The 25,071-nt window shown below is 43.5% G+C and overlaps 1 protein-coding gene across 1 annotated transcript in view; it reads right to left on the minus strand.

Annotated features, from left to right (window-relative positions):
- Positions 1 to 25,071, minus strand: part of LOC144827256 (lectin-like) — a 68,503-nt gene that overhangs the window by 16,761 nt on the left and 26,671 nt on the right. The window contains exons 3-4 of the mRNA XM_078685638.1: positions 19,682 to 19,822; positions 698 to 809 (exon numbers count right to left, since the gene is read on the minus strand). Coding sequence (XP_078541764.1) covers positions 698 to 809; positions 19,682 to 19,822 — 253 coding nt within the window. The remainder of the gene's footprint in view (positions 1 to 697; positions 810 to 19,681; positions 19,823 to 25,071) is intronic.

Here is a 25,071-nt window from a genome sequence, read left to right on the forward strand (position 1 = left end):
AAAAGGACCTTCCTGCAATGGCTCTGTTCAGTCGTGCTCCACTCAGGATTGCCAGGTGGCCAGCAGGGCTCATCAAAGTGCCAAATGAGTGTCGATGGTAAACATAAAGATGTACATTTGGATTCATGAGAGCATTAGATACACCAGGTGAGTAGGAGCTGTGTAGTGGAGTCATCGCTGCATAGTGATGGTCCCCCCAAGGTGGCATTGACAATACTATCTGTGGAGGGCTATTTTTGCTAGTATTATTGCTGACACCCAGCATTGTTTCAATCCATATCTGGAGCTCCAGTTAGGTGCACAGCTGACCGACACCATATGGTTAGGTCTCAGGTGATACTCATCACACACCCATTCTTTTGCATTTCTTCGCCTTCTCCACTTCTGTAAATAAATCTTGACCAGCACTTTCTGAGGGTTGTGAGGGAGCTGTGAGGAGATAGTCATTGAGACAACAGTCACAGTGTGTTGATAAATCCAGAAGGAAGGAAACCTGGCCAGGCAAGGGAGGGCTCAGTTAGGGATTTTGGAAATAACACATGCTGCAAGAAATAAAGCGCAAACAGCCAGCTTGTGAGGCTGGACAGAACGAACACTACCAATCAAGCTGAATGAGGCACTAAATAGTAGATAAACAGTATACAGAAACATAATCTGGGTAGTTACTGAGTGCTATTCTATAGGAGTTCTCACTTACTTTCATAGTTGAAATGCACGCAGGGCTCCCGCCCACCTTTGTTGTCGGGTTCATTGTTATACCATGCCTGGAAGTTAAACTGAGAGCCATCTGTCCACATGAAGGTCCTATCCTGCAGACAAAGGAGATTGAAAACACACATTTACTGGAATCAGATATGTATTTCTACTTATTTAGGTTGTCCTTCTTTGAAATCTCCCTAAAGCAGACATGTTTGCAGTTACAATATCAGAAGACTTATCTTAATCTGGCCCCAAAGTTCCCTGTTCAAGGCTCAATTATTGCACCAAATTAAGGTAATATGGTTCTATTTAGCAGTCAATTCAGAACCTGCGTTCTATCCTAGCAAACCCCATGCTGCGCTCAGAGCGAGCGGTGAATATTCATCTGTTACATATAAAGGGCTTCAACACAGAGCACCCCTGCCAATATCTCATCATAAGTGAGTATGTTGGAGTGAAATGGAAGATGGGGATGGGATTTGGAGAGAAGCACTAGAAATAAAATAGAGACAAGGGCTGGAAGGACAAAAGGTAGGATTTTCTACTGCTCAGTGCAAATAACTGGAAAAAATCCCAAGCCAAAATAAATGAAAGAAGGAAAGGCAATATATGTTGCAGCAATATGTTTCTGAGAATCACCTGACTATAATGGTAACCACTTTGGGGAATTTTCATCAACCAGTTGCGTTACCCTTGCACCATGCAACGGGGTGCAAGAGCGATGCAACTCTAAGTTAGATTTATCCAGTCAGACAAGGCCACCTTTCGTGGCCATGAAAGGCTTGATAAATCTGGAGTAACGCAATGGTCAGTTTTCTCAGACGCGTAAAAGCCGAGCCCGGAAGCAAATGAGGTTTGGTTCCTAAATCTGCTTCAAGTCTGCTGTTTGCCGTCTGCTAGTAGGCTGCCACCTGGCAACCACTTAGTCCAGTGCAGGCAGTTCAAGGGTGGAATGGCGTCCCCTTGCCCTGAATTTGCAATAAAACATGTCAGACGTTCAGCTTAAAATGGTCTAAACGTGGTATGGTTTTTAATCATGAGTGAGGGCACCACAAATTAAAGACGGATGTAGTGTGCCTCTCCATAACTTATTTTTAATCTCTCTGTGTGTTAGAAATGGGGTTTCTGGTTAGCTAGGGTATGCACCTAAGCCAGGCAGACCCCACCAATCTAGTTGGGGTAACGGAGTTGCACACCAATTATAACCCCTGCTCATCCCATTGGTAGCATGTCAAAGCAGTCAGGATTATCCCAGAGGCATTGTGTAAAGCGTTTGCGCAACACACACATGCGCGCACATCAGTGACACACTAGGCACGGGGAACATCCTTTACAACCCAACTTTTACAACGCACTACCATTACGACGCAACTTTTACAACGCAAGTTATTACAACGCATTGCACTGGAGGGCGCTCTAGGATGGGAATAGTTTATTTACTATCCAACACCTTCCCTACTATCCACGGGGACTGGAGTTGGATTAGTAAATTAAACTAGTCACTATCCAGCGCCCCCCAGCGCAAGTCATTGTAACGACTTGCGTTGTAAAACCTGCGTCGTAATGGCATGCGTTGTAAAAGCATGCGTGGTAACGTCATACATCCCTAGGCACACCACAAAAAGAGACTGCACACAAGGTTATATAAAAATATCACATATATTGTATATAAAACATATCAGACCACAATCACATGAATCACTTTGCCGCTACGCATTTGTCATAATAACTCATAGATCATAAATCTCTTTGCCATAAAGCGATTGTCATAACAGGCAGTGCGCTTGGTAATTAATTATAAGTTGCATTTGGCATGACCACCAGCACGAATACATTATGTCTTATATCACAGTTTATGCAAAAGCTAAATACCAGTAATGTTTCCCCTGTCATAGAAAATATCATTGATGCCTAGCACCACCTTACACCATCACTGTGCAAATGTATGCAGTTCCTGAAGTAAGAACACATTTTTAAGTGGCATTACATTTAGGGCATCAAACAAAAATCCAGTAGGTTTGATTAAAACCCAGTGAGGTAATCCCACATCCCCATACTGGGGCTGGTAACGCTGCAATACATAATCACTTACTAGCACTGTGAACTCAGCAGAAGCAGCTTCCCTGCCCTTCTACTACCCTTCGTAGGGAACATTAACGTGGGCCACCCAGGCACCAGCACTCTTGCATGCTTTACGGTGGTTTCTAGCTTATGCACTGAAGTCACTTGGTGATCCTATTACGCTGTTCTTAGCGTTAGGGGTCCAGTGCATTCCTATGTTATACTTCCCCCACCTGCCCTTGATGTAGCTGGGGTTGGCAGCCAAAGCCGCACAGACCCCATAGGCACAGTACCTGCCTCTCAGGGCAACAACGGCCGGGTGGCACGTAGAATTTCAATCCCGCTTTAAGTTGACGGTACTGCTGGCTTCCATTGGCATCCAATGGCCTTGTGGAGGTGTGCGCCCAGTTCAAATCTGTGGTTGAGGCACTGGGAATGGAGCACAGCAGGCTGAGCATGGCACACAAGGTCTACTCCTGACTCTCGACCACGTGACATGTCCCGGGACTCCTCCAGATATCTGAGCTGTGTCCTCAGTGGCCCAGCAATGCTCCAGCAGGGCAGTCGGCTCTCGGGTGCATCGCACTTGGGTGGGGAACATGGGTCCCAGCTACAGGCCTGCTACTCTTCTTCTTGGCAGGATAAAATACGCCCACCTTGCTCTCAGCTCAGATAGTGCCCTGCGGCTGGGCCAGACTGCCTTTGCCGCACAGTTCCTCTCCAGCTGGCGGAGGTAACATGAGGGAGCAGGGACTCCCTCGAGGATCTAGTTAATGTCCTGGGCTAGAGGTCAGCACTCACTACGCACTCCCGACAAGGGGCCCAGGTAGCATTTCCCACATGTACACAAAGGGGATCGCCACACAATGATCCCTTAGGTACATATAGCACTTACCATGCACTAGCAGAAGAAGGCATAATAAGCTCCCTAAGAACTACATCTGCATAAGAAGGATTTTCACTTTTAAGCACAAAACATTACAGAGACGCACCCTAAAGCGCTCCATGCGCTCTCTTTTGAATAAACAGGTGGTAAGAACAATCCAATTCTCCTCCTGCTCCGGACAGGAGTAGCAACTGCAGGCCTTCCCACCCCAAAAATATCAGGGCTAGTGCTCCTCATGCAGTTCTGCAGTTTTCCTTTCGGCAAATTTCCCTTGAGATCCATCCAGGATCTTCTCGTGAGGTCTTTGATTTCCCTGATACATCCAACAGGAGGCAAGCATACACAGCCCTTGGAGATTTCTTCACATGTGGGATACCACAGCAGGGTAAAAGAGTCTGTCCTTTTCCGCCACCACGGAGAGAAGCATCAACCGCAGGCTAACCCACTCCTCACAGAGAAAAGGCGGCACTCCTCGCACAGTTCTTCTGCTCTTCTTATTGGCAGGATTCTCTTGTTTCAAGAAGTAATATAAAGTCCTGGGGTTTAAGGTGTTCATACTTATAACTCATGTTGTCATTTTTCTGTTTGTGGCAAGGATCTCTGGCTCAGTCCAAACCAGTCCTGTCCTCCTTGGTGCAGCATGACCACAGGGGGTGGGACAGCATTGTGCAAAGGAGACACAGCCTATTCAGGTGCAAGTGAAACTCCTTTCACCACTCAGAACCAGGCGGCCCGTCTTGTCCTTCGTCTCCCCAAGTTTTCCCATATCACTCCCGCCCTTAAAACCCTTCACTGGCTCCCTGTTCAGTACAGGTCCCAGTTTAAACTTGCTTGTCTGGCCTTTCGGGCGCAAGCCCGCTCCGCTCCTTTTTTCATTAACTCCCTCATTTCCTCTCATGCCCCTTCCCGTTCCCTCCGTTCCTCTTCCCTCTCTCTCCTTCACGTTCCCCGCTTCCGAAAGTCTCGCACAGGGGGCACCCGCTTCTCTGTGCGCGCGCCGCAGATCTGGAACTCCCTCCCCCTCTCCATCCGTTCCATCCCCATCTTTTCTCACTTTCGGAAAGCCCTCAAAACTTTTTTCTTCCTACAGGCTTTCCCGGACTAATTCCTCCCCCTATCTGTTAGGCAGATGTTGATGTGTTCCCCAGCGCCAGGAAGCCGCTTGGCCACAGAGCGCTTTATAAATCCCTTTTTCATTTCATTTCATTTCATTTCATTTCATAAAAGCAGACCAGGTCTATTCAGCCCAGCGATGAGTCACCCAGGCAAGGCAGGATACAACTCACCCCCCTTATGACTGTCTATAGTGAATGCACACCTGAGGCTCAGCCGGGAACGCGCACTAGGCTAGCTAATACATTTGCGATTGAGGCTGTTTATTTTTTAAACAATTTGTGATAGTGTGTCATTGCTGTGACTTTTAAAAACATTTCTTTTAAAAACATTTCTGGTGATAGTGGGATTCTGTAGCTACTGTTTCACCTTTTGCTGCGCTGCGCTGACATTTGAAGTGATTCTTTTTACATCTTTGCCCTACCTGATTTGTCACTCCGGCTAAAAACGCTGTTTACAGCGCGGCCGCCATCTTGGGAGAATCGGCGGTCAGCACGCTAGTCTTTTGCGGCCTGTGAGCATAAAACACCCCCTTTCTAGCGCCGCCTTAGATCTGTTCCTGAGGCTCAGCCGGGAACGCGCGCTAGGCTAGCTAACACATTTGCGATTGAGGCTGTGTATTTTTTAAACAATTTGTGATAGTGTGTCATTGCTGTGACTTATAAAAACATTTCTTTTAAAAACATTTCTGGTGACAGTGGGATTCTGTAGCTACTGTTTCACCTGTTGCTGAGATGCGCTGGCATTTGAAGTGATTCTTCTTACATCTTTGTTTTTGGAAAATAATGGGTTTTGAGTTTAGGGAGCAAGAAGTAATGGCGCTCTGTGCAGTTTGATCTTGTTTCTTAAATGTTTGTGCAGAAGGCACACGGTGCAGAACAGGACAGGGGAACACAAACCCAAAGGCGTACACCAAAAGTTTGAAGAACAGATCCTGTGAACACGTAAGTGTAGTTTGTAGTCCTGGAGTCAGGACCTGCGGAAATGCTGAGAGAAAGGGTTTTCGTAACGGTTTAAAAGATGCCAAGTACAAAGGTTCAGGAGATTGAAATGTTTATAAATCAAATGTTGGTCAGTACAGTAAGAGTAGCCAGCTGACACGTGTTTCGAGATGTGACTCATCAGGGCTAAGAGGGACAAAAGGAAGGACAAAAAAAGGGGGGTTTCAAAATTGAGAAAAACAAGATAGAATATAAATCGAGGATTAGGAACTAAACATCTCATAAAGATTGTTCTTACAGAATGTGAAAGGTGATAGGTTGTGAGAGTAAAACTAGGTGACTGTGGAAACCTTATGGTGCGTAAAGTCATGTAGTGATATGGCGTAAACAAGAACAGAGGTACCCAACATAAGTGAAGTGCAGAGTAATGCATTTGAAATCACGGATAAAAGGTATTGAATGGTACGAGAGAAAAGAGCTCAGGTCTGTCAGTGAGAACCGTCTTGAATGGAGTATCCGGATGACCTAAAAGAAGACAAAAGGGGAGACAAAGACACCTTCCGATAATCACAGATTTTTACAACATGGCGCTGGATAATGTGGACAGGTATCAAAAGAAAGTCTGAGTAATGGGGACTCAGAAGATATGCTCTCTCTCGATGTCCTAAAAGAAAGCATGGGAAAAAAACAGAACATCGGCGTAGGTAAAGGCAAGTTAAGTGACAGTACATGATAACATTGGTGTCCAAGTGTCTGTCATGCTATAGGATAAAGAGAGGCACGATATTGCTTGCATTGGTAGCTAGAAATTAAATACATATGAAAGCGACTCTTGGAAGCAAAAGAAACAAATTGTCTTAAAACATGGTTGACGCCATCAAAACTGTGCTATGTCAGGGAAAAGGAGGAACAAAAATGTATCACTGACGAAATGTACAAAGCTGGCATTGGGCCAGATGACGTAGAAACATGACTGTACTGGGGGCCGGGGGCTGTACGTAAACAAGGTAACAATGGTAAGCAACGTGTGTGGCGTAATATTACGATGGAGATAAAGATGACATAAACGTTTTGAAAGAGTACACAATGAGGAAAACAGAAAACAAAGAGATGTTGAGAAACAAGGCCAAGCAAAGGAAATACGAAGAGGTGGTGGACGATGAGACAAAATGCATAATGGTGAAAATGGTCGGCTTGGGGCAGCAAAATACCTGAAAGGCTACAGTGGGTCTTTGTGGCAGAGCTGAAAGGACGTCTGCCGCGTGCGTACGGCACTTGCGAGTAAAGAGATAAAGGAGCTCCGCTCATCCGGAGGGAGTTGAGGTCGAAGGCGTGTGCGTCCCGACTCTCATGTGGTGGTCTGGAGGGAAATAAAATACAGGGGGACAGGAAAATCGATTAGACGCGTGGAAACGTGGCACGGGGGAAATGAAACGGGGCAGGAGCGGGAGCTGGATTTACCTGGGTCATGAGGAACGCACCCGATCCGTGCTGTCCTGAGGCGTGCAAGGTCCGTGTAATGGATCTGACGCTGGAGTAAACGCCAGGAAATAAGTACTACAGGAAAATGTAGTAAGCGGAAAGGGCGTGGCGAGAGATTCCAGAAGGGAGACTAGACCGCGGATAAATGCTGGCAGGCAGGAAGTGAGGATGCGGTGGGGATATGACTCATATGTAAATGAGTGTATAGGGGGAATCTTACGAGCTTGTGCCGGGATAAGCACAAAACGATGGGATAAAGAAAAATGAAGGCGAGCCAGATGTAGGAAACCTAAATAGGTGAACAAAAAAGCCGGGTGGGTTCAAAAGGAATTAAGGAGACAGAGAAGGCCAGGGATAGAGACATAGAAGAGAAATAATATCACTGTAGTGTTACTGTGGGTAAGTGAAAACAAATGATATTAACACCTTGGCTGCTTGAGATATTTTCCTCCTGTGCTGGGCCATAATGATAATGGGTGTGGTCATGACGAGTTCAGCTCGTCATGAGCACTCTAGAGGTATACCTCATGATGAGCTGAGCTCGTCATGAGCATCCAAAGGGTTAAAGGAAATCAGAGTAATACAGGTTGTTATGTATTTTTACATGGAAACATGGATAATAAGACTCATGCTGACAAAAATGGCATTGCAAGTATGACATGGCTTACAACCTGGACGTAGGACACAAAGTAGCAGGTTAAACGTATCAATAAATGAGAGTTAAGGCTTTTGAAACATGTTTACAGAGATAAGGTCACCGAAGCACAGAAAGTGGTAGTCATGAGCCCAGGAAGTATTGTAGCTCATGGTCCATGTTGAGCCCATGCTTGACTGCTTGGAGTCTCCTTATCCAGGTGGCTTCAAGCCTTCTTAGTTTGAGTTCTCGGTTTCCACCCCTGGCACAAGGTTCCGTGACGTCTATGCCATAGTAGCTGAGACTCTTGTTTGGTCCTTGTGTGGTTCAGCTGTTGATGTGAATCGCCATGGGATATCTGGCATCTTCATTGTACATTGCCCTCACATGCTCCATGATGCGTTCTTTCAAGGATCTAATAGTGCTTCCTACATAGTACTTTTTACAGGTGCACTCGATAATGAAAACAACGTAACGCGTGTTGCAATTGATGTTTCTGTTAATCATGAACTTACTCCAATCCGAGAACTCCTTAATCTTATTGCGAGCCCATTTTAATTGTAAAGGGCGCATTGGTGATTATTTTACTTGAACACCTCTAGGACGACGAGGTGATACCTCTGAGGCACGTTGCATCCAGATTAATTGATACACACGCCTGTGCACAGTCTAAAAAACTTTTTGAGTTTATATACATTGAGTCGCTCCAGAATAGACTGTGGCACGACCAGAACTCGTTGTGGGATAATAGCAAATTATCATGTCGACATATGATGATATAACTAAGATTACGGATGCACGTGCAGACACATTTGCATTTGCAACAGAAGATGTTTCAAAGATTTATGCACTTATAAATGAAGACACCAAACCCATTCTAATCAAAAAAAGCAAAGAGAACAACATCAAGCAATTACTATATCTAACAAATCGTGAAGTAAACCAACGACTGCATGCAAGCACTATAATAAGATATCCCGGGGCGCAGAGGATACCAAGAGGTCTAAGGGTTCCGTTGAAGCCTCTATTATGCAAGCATAATCAAAAGTTTGTCGAACGGTGGTACGCCATATTAAACAAGTGCTCGTTAGACCTTATCTTACTCATCGTTGAAGAGCTTTCGAAGGTTTTGGAAAAGCTGAACAAAGAAATAATTCAGGCAAAAAGTGAATTACAAGAAACTCTAGAAAAGGAAGATTGGGACCAAGTGATACTTGATATCAATAAACAACTGGACAAATACAGGGAAGAGATCAATGAACGCAAGGTTTGAAAGTTTAAACGTGATACGATTGATTACAAATTGGGGGGAGTTTATTCATGGGCTGAAGTTTACGCGAGGAGACGTCAAAATAAACCACAAACAAATACCTCTGAAACAGAGACATCATCGTCGGAAGGCGAATCTCGCCCTACGCAACAGAGACCAACCACAGAAACATCCACTGCACGCCCAACGATTCAAACTTCTGCAAGTGGGCCTTTTTTAGAATTAGGCCAAAAAGAAACTGTAGACCCAGGCGGGGCAAAAGGAGACGAACCATCAACTTCGCAGTCAAACCCAAACGCAAGAACAGATAATGATTGAGAAACAATTAGTGAATAATATTTCATCTCATCAACTTACCAAATAAGAAATACAAACACTACAGAAAGGAGCATCTTTTGTTCCAAAGCATAACGCAAACAAACTAGAGTTTCACATCAGCCTTTTCAAACTGACATGGAATTTGAAATTACGTCATTTTTTTCAGAATGTGTTACCATTGAGTGAAGATAGAGAACAAGACACTGAATTGAAACACCTCAGACCTAAAAGCACTTATCAAGCGCCAATCAGCCACAAGTCAATTGACACATTTGAGTCTTTGGTTAAACATGACATAAACCAATTGGATTACAAATATTGTACCAAATTCCACAACCTATCAAAGAAAGAACTAAATATTCTAGGAAACATTTCTGATAATCCTAAAAACACAGTTCAGAAAGCAGACAAAGGAGGGGCAATTGTCCTGATGGATACAGAATTTTACATCACGGAAGTGGACGCTCATGTTATGGATCAAGAAACGTATGCCCCTCTAGGGTTTGATCCCACAAATAAATTTCAGGAGTTCCTACAATCGATTTTGGAACAAGCATGCAAAGATGGTGTCATCACAGAAAAAACTAAAAAATTCCTCACCAAAACGCATCCCAGGACACCGTCTATCTATATGCTCCCAAAGGTTCATAAGAACTTACAGCATCCACCTTTACGCCCCATTGTTAACACTAGGGACAGCATCCATGAACCAATAGGTCAGTTTTGGGATTTTGGATTTATACCTTAAAGAGTTTGTTACCAAAGCTACGTCATATATCAAGGACACAACTGATTTTTTGAATAAGTTGGCTCAAATCACACTATCCGAAAGGCAGGAAATATGGCTATACACCATAGACATGAAAACACTCTACACCTCCATCCCGCATGATGCAGGCATTGAAGCGGTTGAATCGATGTTATTATAGTCAGAATTTGATCATGATTTTCAAGTGTTTCTTATTCAACTATTGAACTTTTCACTTTATCAAAGTTACTTCAAATGGAAAAATGATGTTTACCTTCAACTCACTGGAACCTCAACGGGTAATTGTGCAGCTAATAACAACCAGAGATTGGGGGTCCAAGGGAGAAGTTTTATGACCTACACAGTGACGATTCCCCTCTCATAACATATACAAAACTTAAATTACTGTGAGTCCAAAGCAATGCTAGATGAACTTAATTAAGTAGCTTCTCTCAGAACAAAAAGTGTATACCATAAGGGGAATTCATCCCTTAAGGATAAGACCCCTCACTCACCCGAGGGTGACATGCTTCATCATATGGGGTCTCCTTACCAGTGAAGAAATCCTAGTCGACACTGGGAGCTACTACTTCGTGATGTTATGAAGGAGCTCAGAGATGTTTTAGTTTTCTATTAGGATGGATTCTAAATCCCATATGTGAGTATGAAGGGTGTCGTGAGGTTGCAGCGCTGTGTGGAGAAAAGGACCAGATGAAAAAAATGAATGCTGCTGCTTAATACAAGTGCAATAATGAATACAAAGTAATTATACAACCCGTATTCCTGTGACTTCTTAGAAGGAAATACTCAGGGTATCTGTAGATTTGAGAGAGAAGAAAACCAAATTGTGCTCAATCAATACCAAGCTTGCCATCAGTTTGTGCATTTTTAAACAATACTTCAAGCTCGTATGTTTCTCTAATCATCGTGATTAAATGACTTACCCTTCCTGTAGAATAGCCCTGCCTCACCTCAACCTGGCTAGCCACTCAGGACGGAGGCCCCGCTTCTATGGGAAAGAAATCAATCAGTATTCCCTTCTAATATTTGTGTGACGACACAAATACACCTTAAAAGATCTAAAGATCTCTATTTAGACCCCTAGACATTGTTAGATCACTGCAACTCTGCCCGGATATAAAAACAAAGCACACATAGACATAATATTTGAGTTATGGCTGAGATTTTGGAGTAAGGGGGTGGTCAAATATACCCCTGCGTTAACGACTAAGTCTAATCCCTCATAATAGCTTATATGCATCTAGAGGAGGGGATAGCTAAAGGTAACAGACTGCGCATACAAGAAAGCGTCAGTAGCAAATTCTGCTTACCTATCCGTCGGTACCTCGAAGTATGTAGAGCCTGCCCCGGGAGGTACCGTTCATCTGTTTGTATCGGGCTTTTATTCCTAGTTACGTCATTGTAGGTCCTTTCACAAATGGAGTGCCCGCTCCAGTGCCTGTATTTTGCTACGTCCTTTGTAGATACTGGGCATGCACGACTAGACCGCCACTATCACTACTGTGGATACACTAGCGTACATGCGCATAATCGAAGCCACTGATTATGTGAAAAAAAAATGCAATTCTGACCGGATAGTGTCTTATGCCGATGACACGCAGCAGCTTTTTACCTGCGACAAGAACACTGACTTTAATGGTGTGAACATTAAGAGCTGCATTGAGACTGCTTTTTCATGGTTCCAATTGAACCAATTAAAATGCAATTCTGACCAATCTGAGGTTCTCTTTTTCGGCTGCCCCCCAGATATCAATTGGAAATCCTGGTGGCTGACTGATATGTTGCCTCCTTCAGCTGAGACCCCCATGGCGAAAAATCTGGGTGCAAAAGTGGACACTGGATTGACTCCCAGATTCTTGGTGAAGTGGGACAATGCTTTGACCTCTTAAAAATGCTCACGAAATGTCTTCCCTTTCTGTCGCATGTCCACAGGAGGATCACGGTTCAGGCCTTGATTGGATCACAATTGGATTATGCTAACATACTCTATCTCGGCCTCCCGGAGTATCTCCTTGCGCGACTTCAATCTGTTCAAAACTCAGCCGCAAGAGCAATTTTTGGCCTTAGTCGTAGGTCCAACACTTTGTCTCTTCTAAATACGCTCCATTGGCTACCGGTGTGCATATGTATTTTTTGTAAAACTCTTACTATGGCGTTCAAATCTCTTCACTGCACTGGTGCCTTCTACTTAAGGAATATAGTACATTTCTACCATCCTTCCAGAGCCCTTCGGTCATCCTCCCAAGTGCTAGCTATTGTCCCAAAAATCAAACGAGCCCGCATTGGGGGACGCTCCTACAGACTTTTGGCACCTCAACTATGGAATAAGCTGCCTCTGTCCATCAGGAAGCTAGAAAGTCTGCTCTCTTTTAGGAAAGAGCTTAAGACATGGCTGTTTGGACAGTAGCCTTCTGCGTTGTTCTTGGTTTTGGCCCTGCAGATCTCATAGCGCCGGGACACTCTGCCGAGTAGCTGAGCGCTTTACAAGACAACCATTAACATAACATAACAAAATGTAACATAACATAACATAACATAACATAACATAACATCCCCAGCTATGTCACTCCATAACTAGACTCTAACTGCACAAATAGTCAGAAGAACAAACCCCTAGATTCATCAAAGTCCCCTTTTGCGAGTCTGTAATAGCGATTATTAAGGAATCGCTATTACAGACTCGCAAAAGGGGATTCATGTACAAATCTCAAGTTTTTTTGCGAGTCCTAAAGCTTCCTTATTTGCGATTAGCTAATTGCTAATCGCAAATAAGGAATAACTCCCCATTTATCCCTATGGGCCTAAAGGCCCATAGGAATGAATGGGAAGATATATCAATGTGCGAATCGCTATTAGCGATTCGCATTTTGATTTTGCGATTTCAAGGGTGCAGGGGTATCCAAAGGACACCCTGTTGCACCCCTGAAATGATATTGGACGCTGGTGTTACACCCACACGTGTCCCTAGGACACGTGTGTGTTTAACAAACAACTTAGAAAATGCACTTAAGTGTTCTTAACAAATTCTTTAACAGCGATTATTGCATTTGGGATGATGAATCCCAAATGCAAAAATTGCACTCGCAAAGGGCCAGATTCTGAGAATCTGGCCCTTTGCGAGCCGATTTTTTGTTGATGAATCTACCTGAAAGAATGGTAAAGCAAGAAAATGCCTATTTTCTAAAAGTGGCTTTTTCAAACACACAATTTCAAAACAACCTTTACCAAAAGGTGTGTTATTAAATTCTGAGTTCAGAGAGCCTAAACTCCATTTCTCGATTTTGTCCCAGTTGAAAGTTGCACATGTAAAATGTTACAATGTAGCCCCAATGATAGCCTATGAGACAGACTGGCGTTATGGCGTGCGGTCCCAGTCACCGATGGGATGGTGGGCGGACTAAGTCCGCCCGCCATCCTAATGACCCACCTAATCTTGAAATCGAGATGAAAACGAAAATGAGGCAAATCATGAAAAATTGTTGATCCAATCCACAGATCTCAAACTAGTGATCTAATTTACTCATGGCACATTCAGTTTAATTCCTCCTATACCGGATTATTTATATACTGTTGGCTTGACATGTCCACAAACATAAGTACGAATGCTACAGTTCTTCTCATGCATAATTTTTAAATTGCACAAACTACTGAACTTAGTACTTTTTTTAGTTTTATCATAACTATAATCTCTAACTATTACATGAGATTAATTGACTATTTACAGTTATTGAGTACCAATACTACCTCTAATAGTATTTCATAAGAAAGTCAAGGGTCTGGCTTTTATTGGTAAGAACTCCCCGAAATGCTCTAAGGCTAATTCTATTTGTGAAGCTTGATATGCGTTCATTGTAAAAAAGAGTAAAGACTCTGTTGGATCCTTTCATCTTCTGTGGTTAACTACAACTAGTTAGGTCATGTTTTTCATAGATAGGATTTCAGCTACTTAGGCTCTGTTGTTGCATAAGCAACATATGATGTGCTACACCCTGCAGACTCTACTTCAGATCAGAGGGAAGTTTAGCCTAATATTGTTCCCCTGGAAGCTGAGGAACCATTTGTACTTCACAGTAATCCTCTGGCTCGCCGTGGGAACCACTTCCACCTAAGGTGCACATGAACTATCTACTGTAAAACTCTAGGACACCTTCCATGATTAGTGCGTTATCCACTGGCTCAGATCCAGACTCTTAGAAATTGGCCTGTGTCGCTCCTTTATTGAAAAGCATTTATGGACCCTACAAACGTGCCCACATTTCCCAGGAGTATTCCCAAATACCACTGTAAAACCCTGGGGGGAGGACATTTCTCTGTTGCCCTGACATTTTTCTTTAAGGGAAAGGATACCCTTTACTGGGTGAACGTTATGCTAGATAAAACACTAACCCAACCTAGGAGGGGAAGCTAGATTGCCTACGTTGTCTCTAGAGCACCTACAATTCCTCATTAACAAGATTGGCTCTCATAAATTCTTGCATCCATCCTCAAATTAATATATATTCATATTCTGCATAGGACTCTGTTTAAGAGTTAATGGAAATGCACCTGCCTGTTTTAAAAAAACAAAAAAATTTGTTGTCCTAAAATTATGCTTAAACTTTGCTAAGTGCCATATACTAGGCGAGAGCCAAGCAAAGCCAAAGAAGAGTAGACGACTGCAAGTGTCAACCAGAAAGTCCATATTAGATATTGCAAGAAAAACTAAAATGAAAACTAGGATGAAAAGCGCATCAAATATTTGATCATAATAGATAAATAAATACAATCCCAGTGTAGGTTTAGGTTAAATAATGATGTAATGGCTGTGAGAACTGCCTCTAAAGCATTTGAATGGAAATAATCAAATGAAAATACTAATCAAATCTAGTTTTATAACCAAGCTTCTCTGGTGATTCTCCAAAGGCAGCGAGGATAAGCGGCGAGGAAATACTGGTGAAAGAGGAGGTCAACTCAGATATTGCATGACACAAGTAATTACTCTCAAAAAAGGCACTATCTATTCAGAGTTATTTCTTTCAAAATTACACTTTTTCAATGTTGTTTAACAGATTAGGCTGTAGTTGGCATGTGACATCAGGCCCACCAAAATAGTATTACAGAACACCAGTTACTAGAAGGCACGGGGGGCCAATAAATGAGAGCCCTTGAGAGGGTGAATGTAGGGGAGAAGACAATTGAAAAGAGTAAAGCTTCACAATTAGGAATCTGTAGGTCCTTAATATTACATTTGTAGTCCTTTTTATAAATAATAGCAATGCCTCCTCCTAAACTATGTGGTCTGTTTATCTCTAGAAGGTATAAGTTGGAAGGAAGCGCAGAAATTATATCAGGAGAAGAGCCATCTTGGAGGCAAGTTTCTGTTACAAAAAGCTGGTCAGGGTCAGCATCAAGGAAAATGTTAAATAAATATACCTGATTATTTTGGAGGAAGAGACAATTTAAACTAATATATTTAAGCTTTTTTGGCTAGCCTCCAGTCTTAGGCAGAGAGGAAATCTCTTTTGCAATGGAGGTTGAAACAGATTCAGGCAAGGAATTACCAGCCCATTAAAACTGATAGTACGTACAATAAGATTGGGGTATCTTGGGATTAGGAGTCTTGCAGAATGTATTCAGTGCGGGCCTGAGATTTTGAAGACCCTGTGGGGAGTACACACTAGGGGCTTCTTGATCAAGAATAGGGGTTCTGGCCCCTCAACCCAGCTGGATGCGGACAGGTGCAGACGGGCTTGCACATTTGCATGTGCTTAAGTAGGGGTGCAAGGGATAACTGGAGTGCTGACCGCCTGAGGATGTCATAGGGTGAAAATGAAATTCACAATGTGACCTCTGCCATCAGCTCAATCGGCACTACAGCCATGGTGGACCAGGTCAAGAGGCAGAGGAAAAGCAAAAAACAGCATTGGGGAGAATGGGAAAAAAGCGTGATTTAAAATTGTGTGCAGTAAAATTGTTTAAAACAGTGGAAAGTCCCACTGGGAAGGAAGGTGAGTTCATGCGGCATCAGCAGCCCTGTGTTAGTATTAGGAATCGGGGTTACTAGGTTGGCAGAGAGGTTTATAGAACTAAATCTAAATCCGCAGCTGGAGAGGTTACCAAAGATGTGAAAAACTGGCAGAAGCTACCAGTCTCACTTAAGGGAAGGATTGTCTTGTTTAAAATAATGGCCCTCCCACATTTACTATATGTACTCCAGAATACTCCACATCAAATCCCGACTGCAGTATTTCGAACAATTCATGCAGAAATATGCATCCTGTTGTGGGTGGGGGAAAGCCCCCGATTTGCTCTGCGAAAGCTGCAAAGGGCAGTATATGAGGGGGGACTCGCGTTGCCTGACATTCGGTGTTACTATCTGGCGGCTCACCTTGTGAACGAGAACGATTGGGTATTTGCACCGTACGAGGAACCAGCCTACAGGGTAGACCATCACGCACTGGGACCTGGGGGATATCCTGCTGCAATGTAGAAGGATGGACGTAAGACGCATCTGCCGGCGTATAAGATGACGGTCATTCAGCCATGGTGAATAGCCACAAAACTGCTGGGGTGGGAATCCAAACTGACGTGCCAATACCCATTGTGGGATTGTGACCAGTGGGCAGAAGTGGGATGCCTGAAGGGCTTCTGTAGGTGGAGCCTCATTGGAATTGACAAGCTCATGGATGTCTGACGACATTTGAGAATCTAAAATGAGAATATAAATTGGCAGAGGGAGAGAGACTCTGGTATTTACAGCTGAGACATGTCCTGAGGTGTCATGGGATGGAGGGAGTGCAGTTGCCTGACTTTTACCAAATGGAGGATAGCTTACTGATGGACCCGATTGTGGGCGAGCTGTAGCACTTATATATTGCAAGATCATGAACAATCTAGCGGATCCTCTAGGCCCCTTAAGGAAAGCGTAAGAAAGAGATGCGGGACTATTGGAATATGACAACTGGGCAGACAAGTGGGTGAGGCCATGCAGAGCCCTAGGGAAATTGCCATATGGGCCAGATTCAGGTTAGTCCAACTCAGGATTCTACACAGGTCCTACATGGCCCAAACAATACAGCAGAGACTGGGCCCATGTGAATCTAGTCAATGTGCTAGAGGCTGAGGGGAGAAGGGCACCTTTTTTCACATCCTTGGGACCAGTCCCAAGATTTGGAGATACTGGGAAGGGGTATCTCGGGTGATGACAGCAGCAGTGGGTCTGCAGGTTCCTGTGGAGGCGAGATGGCACCTGCTGATAGTCACAGGGGATACAAAAGAGAATGATGGACGGAGCGTTTGAACAAATCAAACACTCACCCCCAGTCAACTGATCTGGGTTTAATCCATCACCATTCTTTAGTTCACTCAGCCACCCCAGTTCAGACAAATAGTCACAGGGGAGGCAGTTTGGCCCAAACATACAAAAATGTGTCTGGCACTGGCATCCGATGTGACAAAGAGGAATATAGCGAGGGCATGTAATGCCGCAGAACTGCCAAAGGTGGGGGATTGGATAAGGGACCTAGACTGGTGTCAGCATGCCAAAAAAGTGGTCGACGAGAGTAGAGGATGCACTAAACAACTGGGAGAGGGTCTGGATCCTGTGGGAAAAGTATAGAAGCTAATGAACACTGGAGCCGATAATTTGTGAATCCCGAGGGGGTACTGCGTGGGTCCATTAGCTATGGAAGGGACAAGTTTATAGTTTATAATGTGTACTGTTGTAGAAGATACCACAATGCCCTGTTTTGGTCTGTATTGACAAAGGAAAGCAATGTGTACTGAGCAACTGGTCAATAAAAATATTTTTTTACAACAAAAAAAAGATGTGTATTTGATAGTTGATTACTTCCTAGTAATTTGTAAAAGAATAATTGTTGGGTCCCAAAGTGTCACTCGGAATCCCACGGCTGGTGCTAATAAACATAAGAGATGCTGAATACCAAGGCTGTGTAGTCGTGATCTCACCTCATGATTTCTCTTTTATCCAGCACAGGACATTCCCTGCTCTTTTATTTTATAGCACTCTTTCAAATTCTTCTGCATCCCTCCTTTCTCTTTGTAATAGTTTATCTGTCTTTCTCCTCCTCTCCATCCTTGTTTTTCTCGCTCTGGCTCTGGATCAAAGCTTGATAAGTAAAGATATGTGACTGTCCGCCTCACCTGCAACCACCAGCTAAAATTAAATACTGTATGTGTCACATTTGCTCACGGCTAATAACATAAACTAGCCACTTTTTATGTTAGCAAATATTTCAGGCCTCATTTATAAAAACAATGCTGCAAGTCATTTTGCTGCAGCGAGTTGCGTCATTTTAAATGCACAGGTACGTGGAGGAGTGTGGCTCAATGGTTAGAGCGGCAGACCCTGATGCAGAGTTCTGGCCAGAGACCAGGGTTCAATTCCCGCCTCGGCGGGGTTTGGGCTCAATTTCCTCGGACCTGGTCATTCTCGCCTCGGTGCCTATTCTAATCACGGGCCCCAGGCTGCTACTCTGGGCAATAGCTTGCTTAGCCTCCACACCACCCCCAACAGCACTAAGGATGCCTGGCTTCACCCTGGGGGTGCCCAGGAGTGGCCACATCACAGGGAAAGCCAGGAGGGGTTCCACAGCGGTATGAGTATCAGCGCCAGGAAGCCGAATAGGCCACACCGCAAGGTGACCGTCTAGTGACAGTGCGCTCTATAAGTACCATGACATTTACATTTTACATTTACATTAGCCACAAGACGACACATCATTGTGCTTACCCCTGCTCTGTTGCACAATTGGCTGCCATGCGCCAATGCAGGCACCCTTGAATCATGTTGTAAGGGTGCCTGCATTTCAGGGTGAATTGTTTCAGTGCAGGAAGGAACACCCTCCTGCACAAAAACAATACCTGATGGCATTTACCTCTTTCTATGTGTGGTGCAGAATGCAGCATGCATAGAAAGAGACCATTAGGAGAAAAAAGAAGTATTTCTCCTTGTTAAGTCACTCTTACACCTCCCTTGAGGAGTCGTAAGATTATTTTTTTTGTGATTTTATATGCATACAGCAAAAAAAAATCTTATATGGGTTTACAGCCCCTGAGGATTCAAGGTATGACATTAATAGTGTACATTTTCGGCAGGGTCCTCTTGTGCTGGTTATAGGTTGATGGTAGGATAAAGAATAGAGGAGAGGAGGAAAAGAAAAGTAGGACTAAGGGTAGGAGAATTATAGGATAGGAGATATTCTGATGCATTTGCAGCTTTACCAAACTTTGTAAAGCTGGGAATGTTTCAGGTTCCATGGATGTTGCGTGGGAATACCAACAGCAACACACATGGAACGCCCCTTTCACACAGAGTAGGGCCCATATTTACAAGGCCATGAAAAGACAAGGAGGGTGACTTTACGTGGCCTTGTAAATATGGGCAGGCACACTGCGCAGCTGGTGCGTCGCACTGGCAGTGCAATGGCCTTGTAAATGAGGCCCTTCATTTTTAACATTGCATAAGTATATGGACCACACACTTTCATGCACTGCCGACTGCACTTACCTTATATAAATCACTGGCACCAATCCAGACATAAGGGTCGCCAATTACACTGTCGTATATCAGCTCCTGAATAAAATGGTTTTCTTCCAGGGAGTGCACAGAAGCAAGATGGGCACCAGGTGTAAGGCTCTGGCAATAGATCTGAGGGAACAGATGTTACTCACAGCATGTGGAAGAGATACAAAAAGCAATCTTGAAAAGTGTTTTTTGACCATAAGAGTTGCAGACTACAGTCATGGCAAGCATTTCAATTAAAGAGGGACACAGAGTGTAAACCAGCCAGGTGAAACCTACTGTGATATGTGGAGGCTCAATGAGTGAGGGATTGGAAACCTGCAGGCTAGAATACTGTGAGCAGAGCAGAATTCAAGTATACAAAGTAACTCTCACTGAAAGTGGTAGACTGATCAGAACAACAAAGTACCAATCGTGAAGCCCAGTCTACAACAATTATAGGAACATCAGACAAGACACAACAGTCTATAGCAAAGTCAATATATGAGGTTAAACAGCCCAAGGGTGGTATCGTTGAGTGATGGGCGGTGATAAGGCAAATGAGGACAAAAAAAAGACACAACAGTAAAATCTTTGAGGCAGTTTGGCATGTTAAACTAACCAAAGTATGATGGCCCCCAAAATATTTCTGGTCTAGGGCCACATAAATCCTCAAGATGACACTGTTTCTTACCTCTCATATATCACAAAGCATGAGACACAGAGAGGAGAAAAATTGAAAGCAAGATCATGCCTGAAAGCTAGGCTATTCAGAAGTAGTACAAGTGACTTATAGTGGCTTGCAGTAACGTGGAGGCGGGTTTAGTTGTGAGCTGGGCAGAAGAAACCTCAACCATAGAAGAAGCACTAGGAAGGTTCTGTCAAGTGCACGTGGCAAAAGACCTGCATTAGGAGGCAGGAGAAAGAAATATTCATGAAGAAACTCCAAACTTTCCAGCTCCAGAGGCCTACTTGTGATGCTTAAATGTGTACTTCATGTAAGTCTAAAGGCGGACTTCCAAAATACAGGCCTCTGCTGTGCTTGACTTCTGATTTCTGACCTCTCTATTGTTTTTATTGTTTTTCATTGATCACAAAGTTTAACCCTGTTCCTCGCTGGTCAATTGTGCGCTGGATTGGTTTCATTTTTAATACTATTGAGGGTGTTTGCTTCTACAATACTGAAAGACAATTGAGGGTGTTTGCTTCTCAATCCTTCAGCAAACTCCTAATAATCTTGGGTTCTCTGGCACAGTTGTTCATATCTGACAGAACTCAGGCCGTTGCTGTGCCGCCTTTTGTTTCCAAGAGCAGGAGATTAAGAAATGGTGTGCCATAAGGCTACAAGCTTTTGCCTTCATTGTGTAATCTGTTAACAGGGCATTTGGCTTCCTTACTTTGCTAGGTTGGAGTATGTTTATCTGTGTATGTTGATGACTCGGTTACTTACCAGTAATCTTCATTATTTCTAGTCATAGTCTTCCTCGAACTAGTTCTTACCAATGAGCACTTCATGTCTCACCCACAGAATTCCCCCGTAACAAAAATAAACAAACTTTGCCTCAAGCAATATGGTTCCAGAGAAAGTGGATAATCTATTACCTATAAAGGAGAAGATAAATGACATAAATTCCTGACATGCCAAGCAACAATATATATCACAACTTTTATTGCTCTTTCTTCCAGGGAGGAAGGGAGGGAACCAAAGATTCGGATGATGAAGACCATGACTCAAGGTAATCAAGATTACTGGTAAGTAGCCGAGTCATTACCTACCTCATCCGTCTTCCTCATCCCAGTCCATTTCAGTGATTGTATACCAAAGCTGCAAAAACAGAAAGGACACCATGCCACTAGAAGTAATGCAACACTCAAGTGTCCCAAATTCCAAAGAAAACACCACCCCACTCTCAATCTGAAGTTAGTAATAAAGTTGTAAAGGTAAGTCCAATCTGTAGCAGCACAAATATCTTTTAAAGAGGCGACCCTGAAAGATGCCCAAGAGGAGGACATACATCGAGTGTAGCATCTCTCTATGTTGGGAGGAAGGCCTACTTCAGAATTCTAGAAAAATTACCATCTGTATCCATTGATTTAAATTCGAAGTAGTAGGGCGGTGTTACTTGCTGGATAAGCCTTAAGTAACAAAGTTCACCTTTCTAAATGAGGAAGTACTTTCAATATAGACTGGAATGGCTCTATAAAGCCCTAAAATATGAAAAAGACTCTCTTGCTCAGTAGAGGTACATGGAAAAAGGATGGTAGCACCAAATCATGGGACAAATGAAAAGCAGAAGGTGCCTTGGGGAAAAAAGTAAGGATCTGAGTAAAACACCACATTTTCATGAAAGAACCTTAAAAATGTAATGTGACAAAACAAATATCCAATTTCTCCTAATCTGCTGACACATGTAATGGCCGCCAGGAAAATGAGCTGAAGACTTTCGAATTTTAGAGAATCAGTAAACAACAGTTCAAACAGAGGAGACTGTAGGCTCCTCAGAACGAGAGGCAAATTCCAAGACGGGACCGGAAAATAGATAATCGGTCTCCTTAAATGAAAACTCCTCTGCAAACATAAAGCCAAAGGGTTGAAGTAGGAAACAGAAGGACCTCTAATGCACTTAATCACTATCCAATGGCTACATAACAAGGAGACAGACAACCCCAACAGAAAACCAACCCTGGGAAGTTCTTGTATCTTACCCCCTCACAAAAAATCTGGAAGATACCCCCTTGGACAACACCTTTTGTAAAAGAATACTTTCTTTTCTGGAGTCCTGGGTCGAAAGGGCAATTTCTGAGGAACTGACTTATTCCTCCAATCTCCTCCTCTCAATCTTGACCCCTATGGAGAGACAGATTTGAGATTTCATTGGAAAAAGAGATAATCTGAAAGGAGAATGTACAACTGGAAATAACCTGGTAAGGAGAATCAATAGATGATGCTATAAGCGGAATCAGGGTTGGCAGGTCCAGAAGTGAACAACCAGCCGCAGAAACTTGCTGATCAGAGAAAAAGGCAGAAAGGTGAAGAAAAGACTTTGGGTCACCTGAAGCTCATTGTGCCCAGCCCTCATACTGGCTGGTTTGGCAGAAGGAAGCAAAAGCACTGAAGAAGAGCATCCAGGGGAGATGCAAACAGGTCATGCCATAGGAAACCAAATTATTATTATTATAATCTCATGAATTATCTTGGGGCAGAGAGAAATCAATACTGAGGAGGGGAATAACCAACTCAGCTGATCTGCACACCCATACTCCCTCCCCAACAGAAAAATTGCTGTCAGAGACAAAGGATTGTACTCTGCCCAAATACCGATCTGTTCTGCCAGAAATGCTAGTGAAGGAACACTGGTACTCCCGAAACGGTTCACATGGGCCCTTGTGAAATGATTGTCTGTTCTGATCTGGACTACTGTGCCCCTGATCCGAGGGGAAAAACTTAGGAGGGCTTTGAAGACAGCTGAAAACTCTTTCCAATTAGATGTCATGGACTCCGCAGAGGCCCAAAGTCCCTGAGCCAATTAATCCTGCAGTATTGCTTCTCAACCGAGAGCACTTGCATCAATTGTGATTGTCTGTGGAAGGGGACGTTCCAACAGTACTCCTTTCAATATATTTGATGGATTGGGCCACCATTGCAGTTTCAGAGAAATTCGACCAAGGATAGGGACCAAAAAGTCATAGTTCTGAGACATTAAGTTCCAAACTAAAAGAAAGTGATAACAAAGGTTTTATAGGTGTCTGTCTGCAAGCCCAGAGTACTAGACACAGAGCAGCTGCCATGTCACCCATTATCCTCACCCATTCAGTTGTTGCAGCACCTTGAAAGACTAGGAGATTCCTCAAAGTTCCTGCAATCTTCTGTTGCCCTAGGAGATGAAGAAATATCTTTCCCAATTTTGTGTGGAAAAGAGCCACAATGAACTGCAGCTCTTGAGAAAGATTCAAGTGTGATTTTTTTCACATTTTTGTTGAATGTTCAGGCATTGGCACACAAACTTGATGGCTTCTTGACCCTTAAGAAAAGAGGAAGCAGAAATCAGCAATTTTCCAGCAGGAAATTGGGTTATTAGTTGTGCAGGATTTGAGACCTGCTCAAATAATGGGTCCACAATTTCCCCTTATTGGGAACCAAGCAGCGCATTGTAGCACTGGACTCTCTCAGGATAGCAAAGCAGTGCAGTTTAAGCCCTACTCAGGGGAGGTGGTGTGCGCTAGTAATCACTATTCACTGCCCTGCAATAAAAGTAATAACACTCAATAAATAATTGTCCAGTCAGGGCTTTTTCTTTTCAAAAAGGAAAAGTACATTTTTTTTACACACACACTACTAAATACAGCACATTAAATTGCAAAAATATACATAAGGCAGATCAAAAATACCTTAGATTAAATTATGAAATCACATTTGACCTCAGATGGTCTTGACACTCAAATCACAGTGCCCTCCCTCCTATACCAAACAATACATCAATATATAGGGATCACTTTAGATAAAACAGCTCTATTGGCATTAATAAGGATTCATCATAGTACAGGAACAACAAACAGCATGTTAAAAGCCCCATCATTTTGTGTGTAAATGCAATGAACAATAATAACCATTGGTAAATACAAATGTTAATGTCAATAAAGCATATCAGCCTTCATCAGTACTCACTGTCAGCATTATTATTTCAATGAAACAGTTTACCATGAACATAAAATGTGATTCTATGCTTTTGAAATTCTTTCAGGCCACATAAAATGCAATCATAAAAGCAGCCCCTAAAGGGCACCACTTTCAAGCCGCAGAAAGTGCAACCATAGAACCCACACATATAGAGCATTCCATTAGTCTTTTTGTACATCTTCAGAACATATAAAATGTATCCATGCAACCAGCCCCAAGAGTGCTGCACTTCCAGCAGTGAAACTTATGTGAAAATCCCAGTGGCAGGGATTCTTTGACCCTGCAAACGTAGGATAATTTTACAAAGATTACTTCTGGGGGCAGGTGTAACTCCTGCTGCTCCTCACAACACTGTCCAGAAACGTTGGTGGTGCCCCTGTCATCCTAGGGCCACCACAAGGCAGGAGGAATATGCAGATTAGGTAGCTCTGCAGGATATCCTGGGGCAATCCCAACAGGAGTAGTGAATATTTTAGTAGCGGGTCTCTCGCTTAGCTGGGAGAGCCACATAGCTTTACTTGTGTTCATTTTTCACCTGGGGTTGCCCAGACCGACCCGAGACAATTTTAAGGTAGGTGCTGCAGTACAGACTGCAGGGGGAGCCCTAGGGCCCCTGTGACCCCGGCAAGGTCCCTCGCACTCTCCGTTGGAGTGGGACCCAGTTTGTACTCTCTCCCCTGCTCGCGCTCCATTTGGGCAGAAGATAGTCTGATGGTTG

This window comes from Lissotriton helveticus, chromosome 4_1 (assembly GCF_964261635.1).
Source record: "Lissotriton helveticus chromosome 4_1, aLisHel1.1, whole genome shotgun sequence".
In the NCBI taxonomy this organism is placed as follows: Eukaryota; Metazoa; Chordata; class Amphibia; order Caudata; family Salamandridae; genus Lissotriton; species Lissotriton helveticus.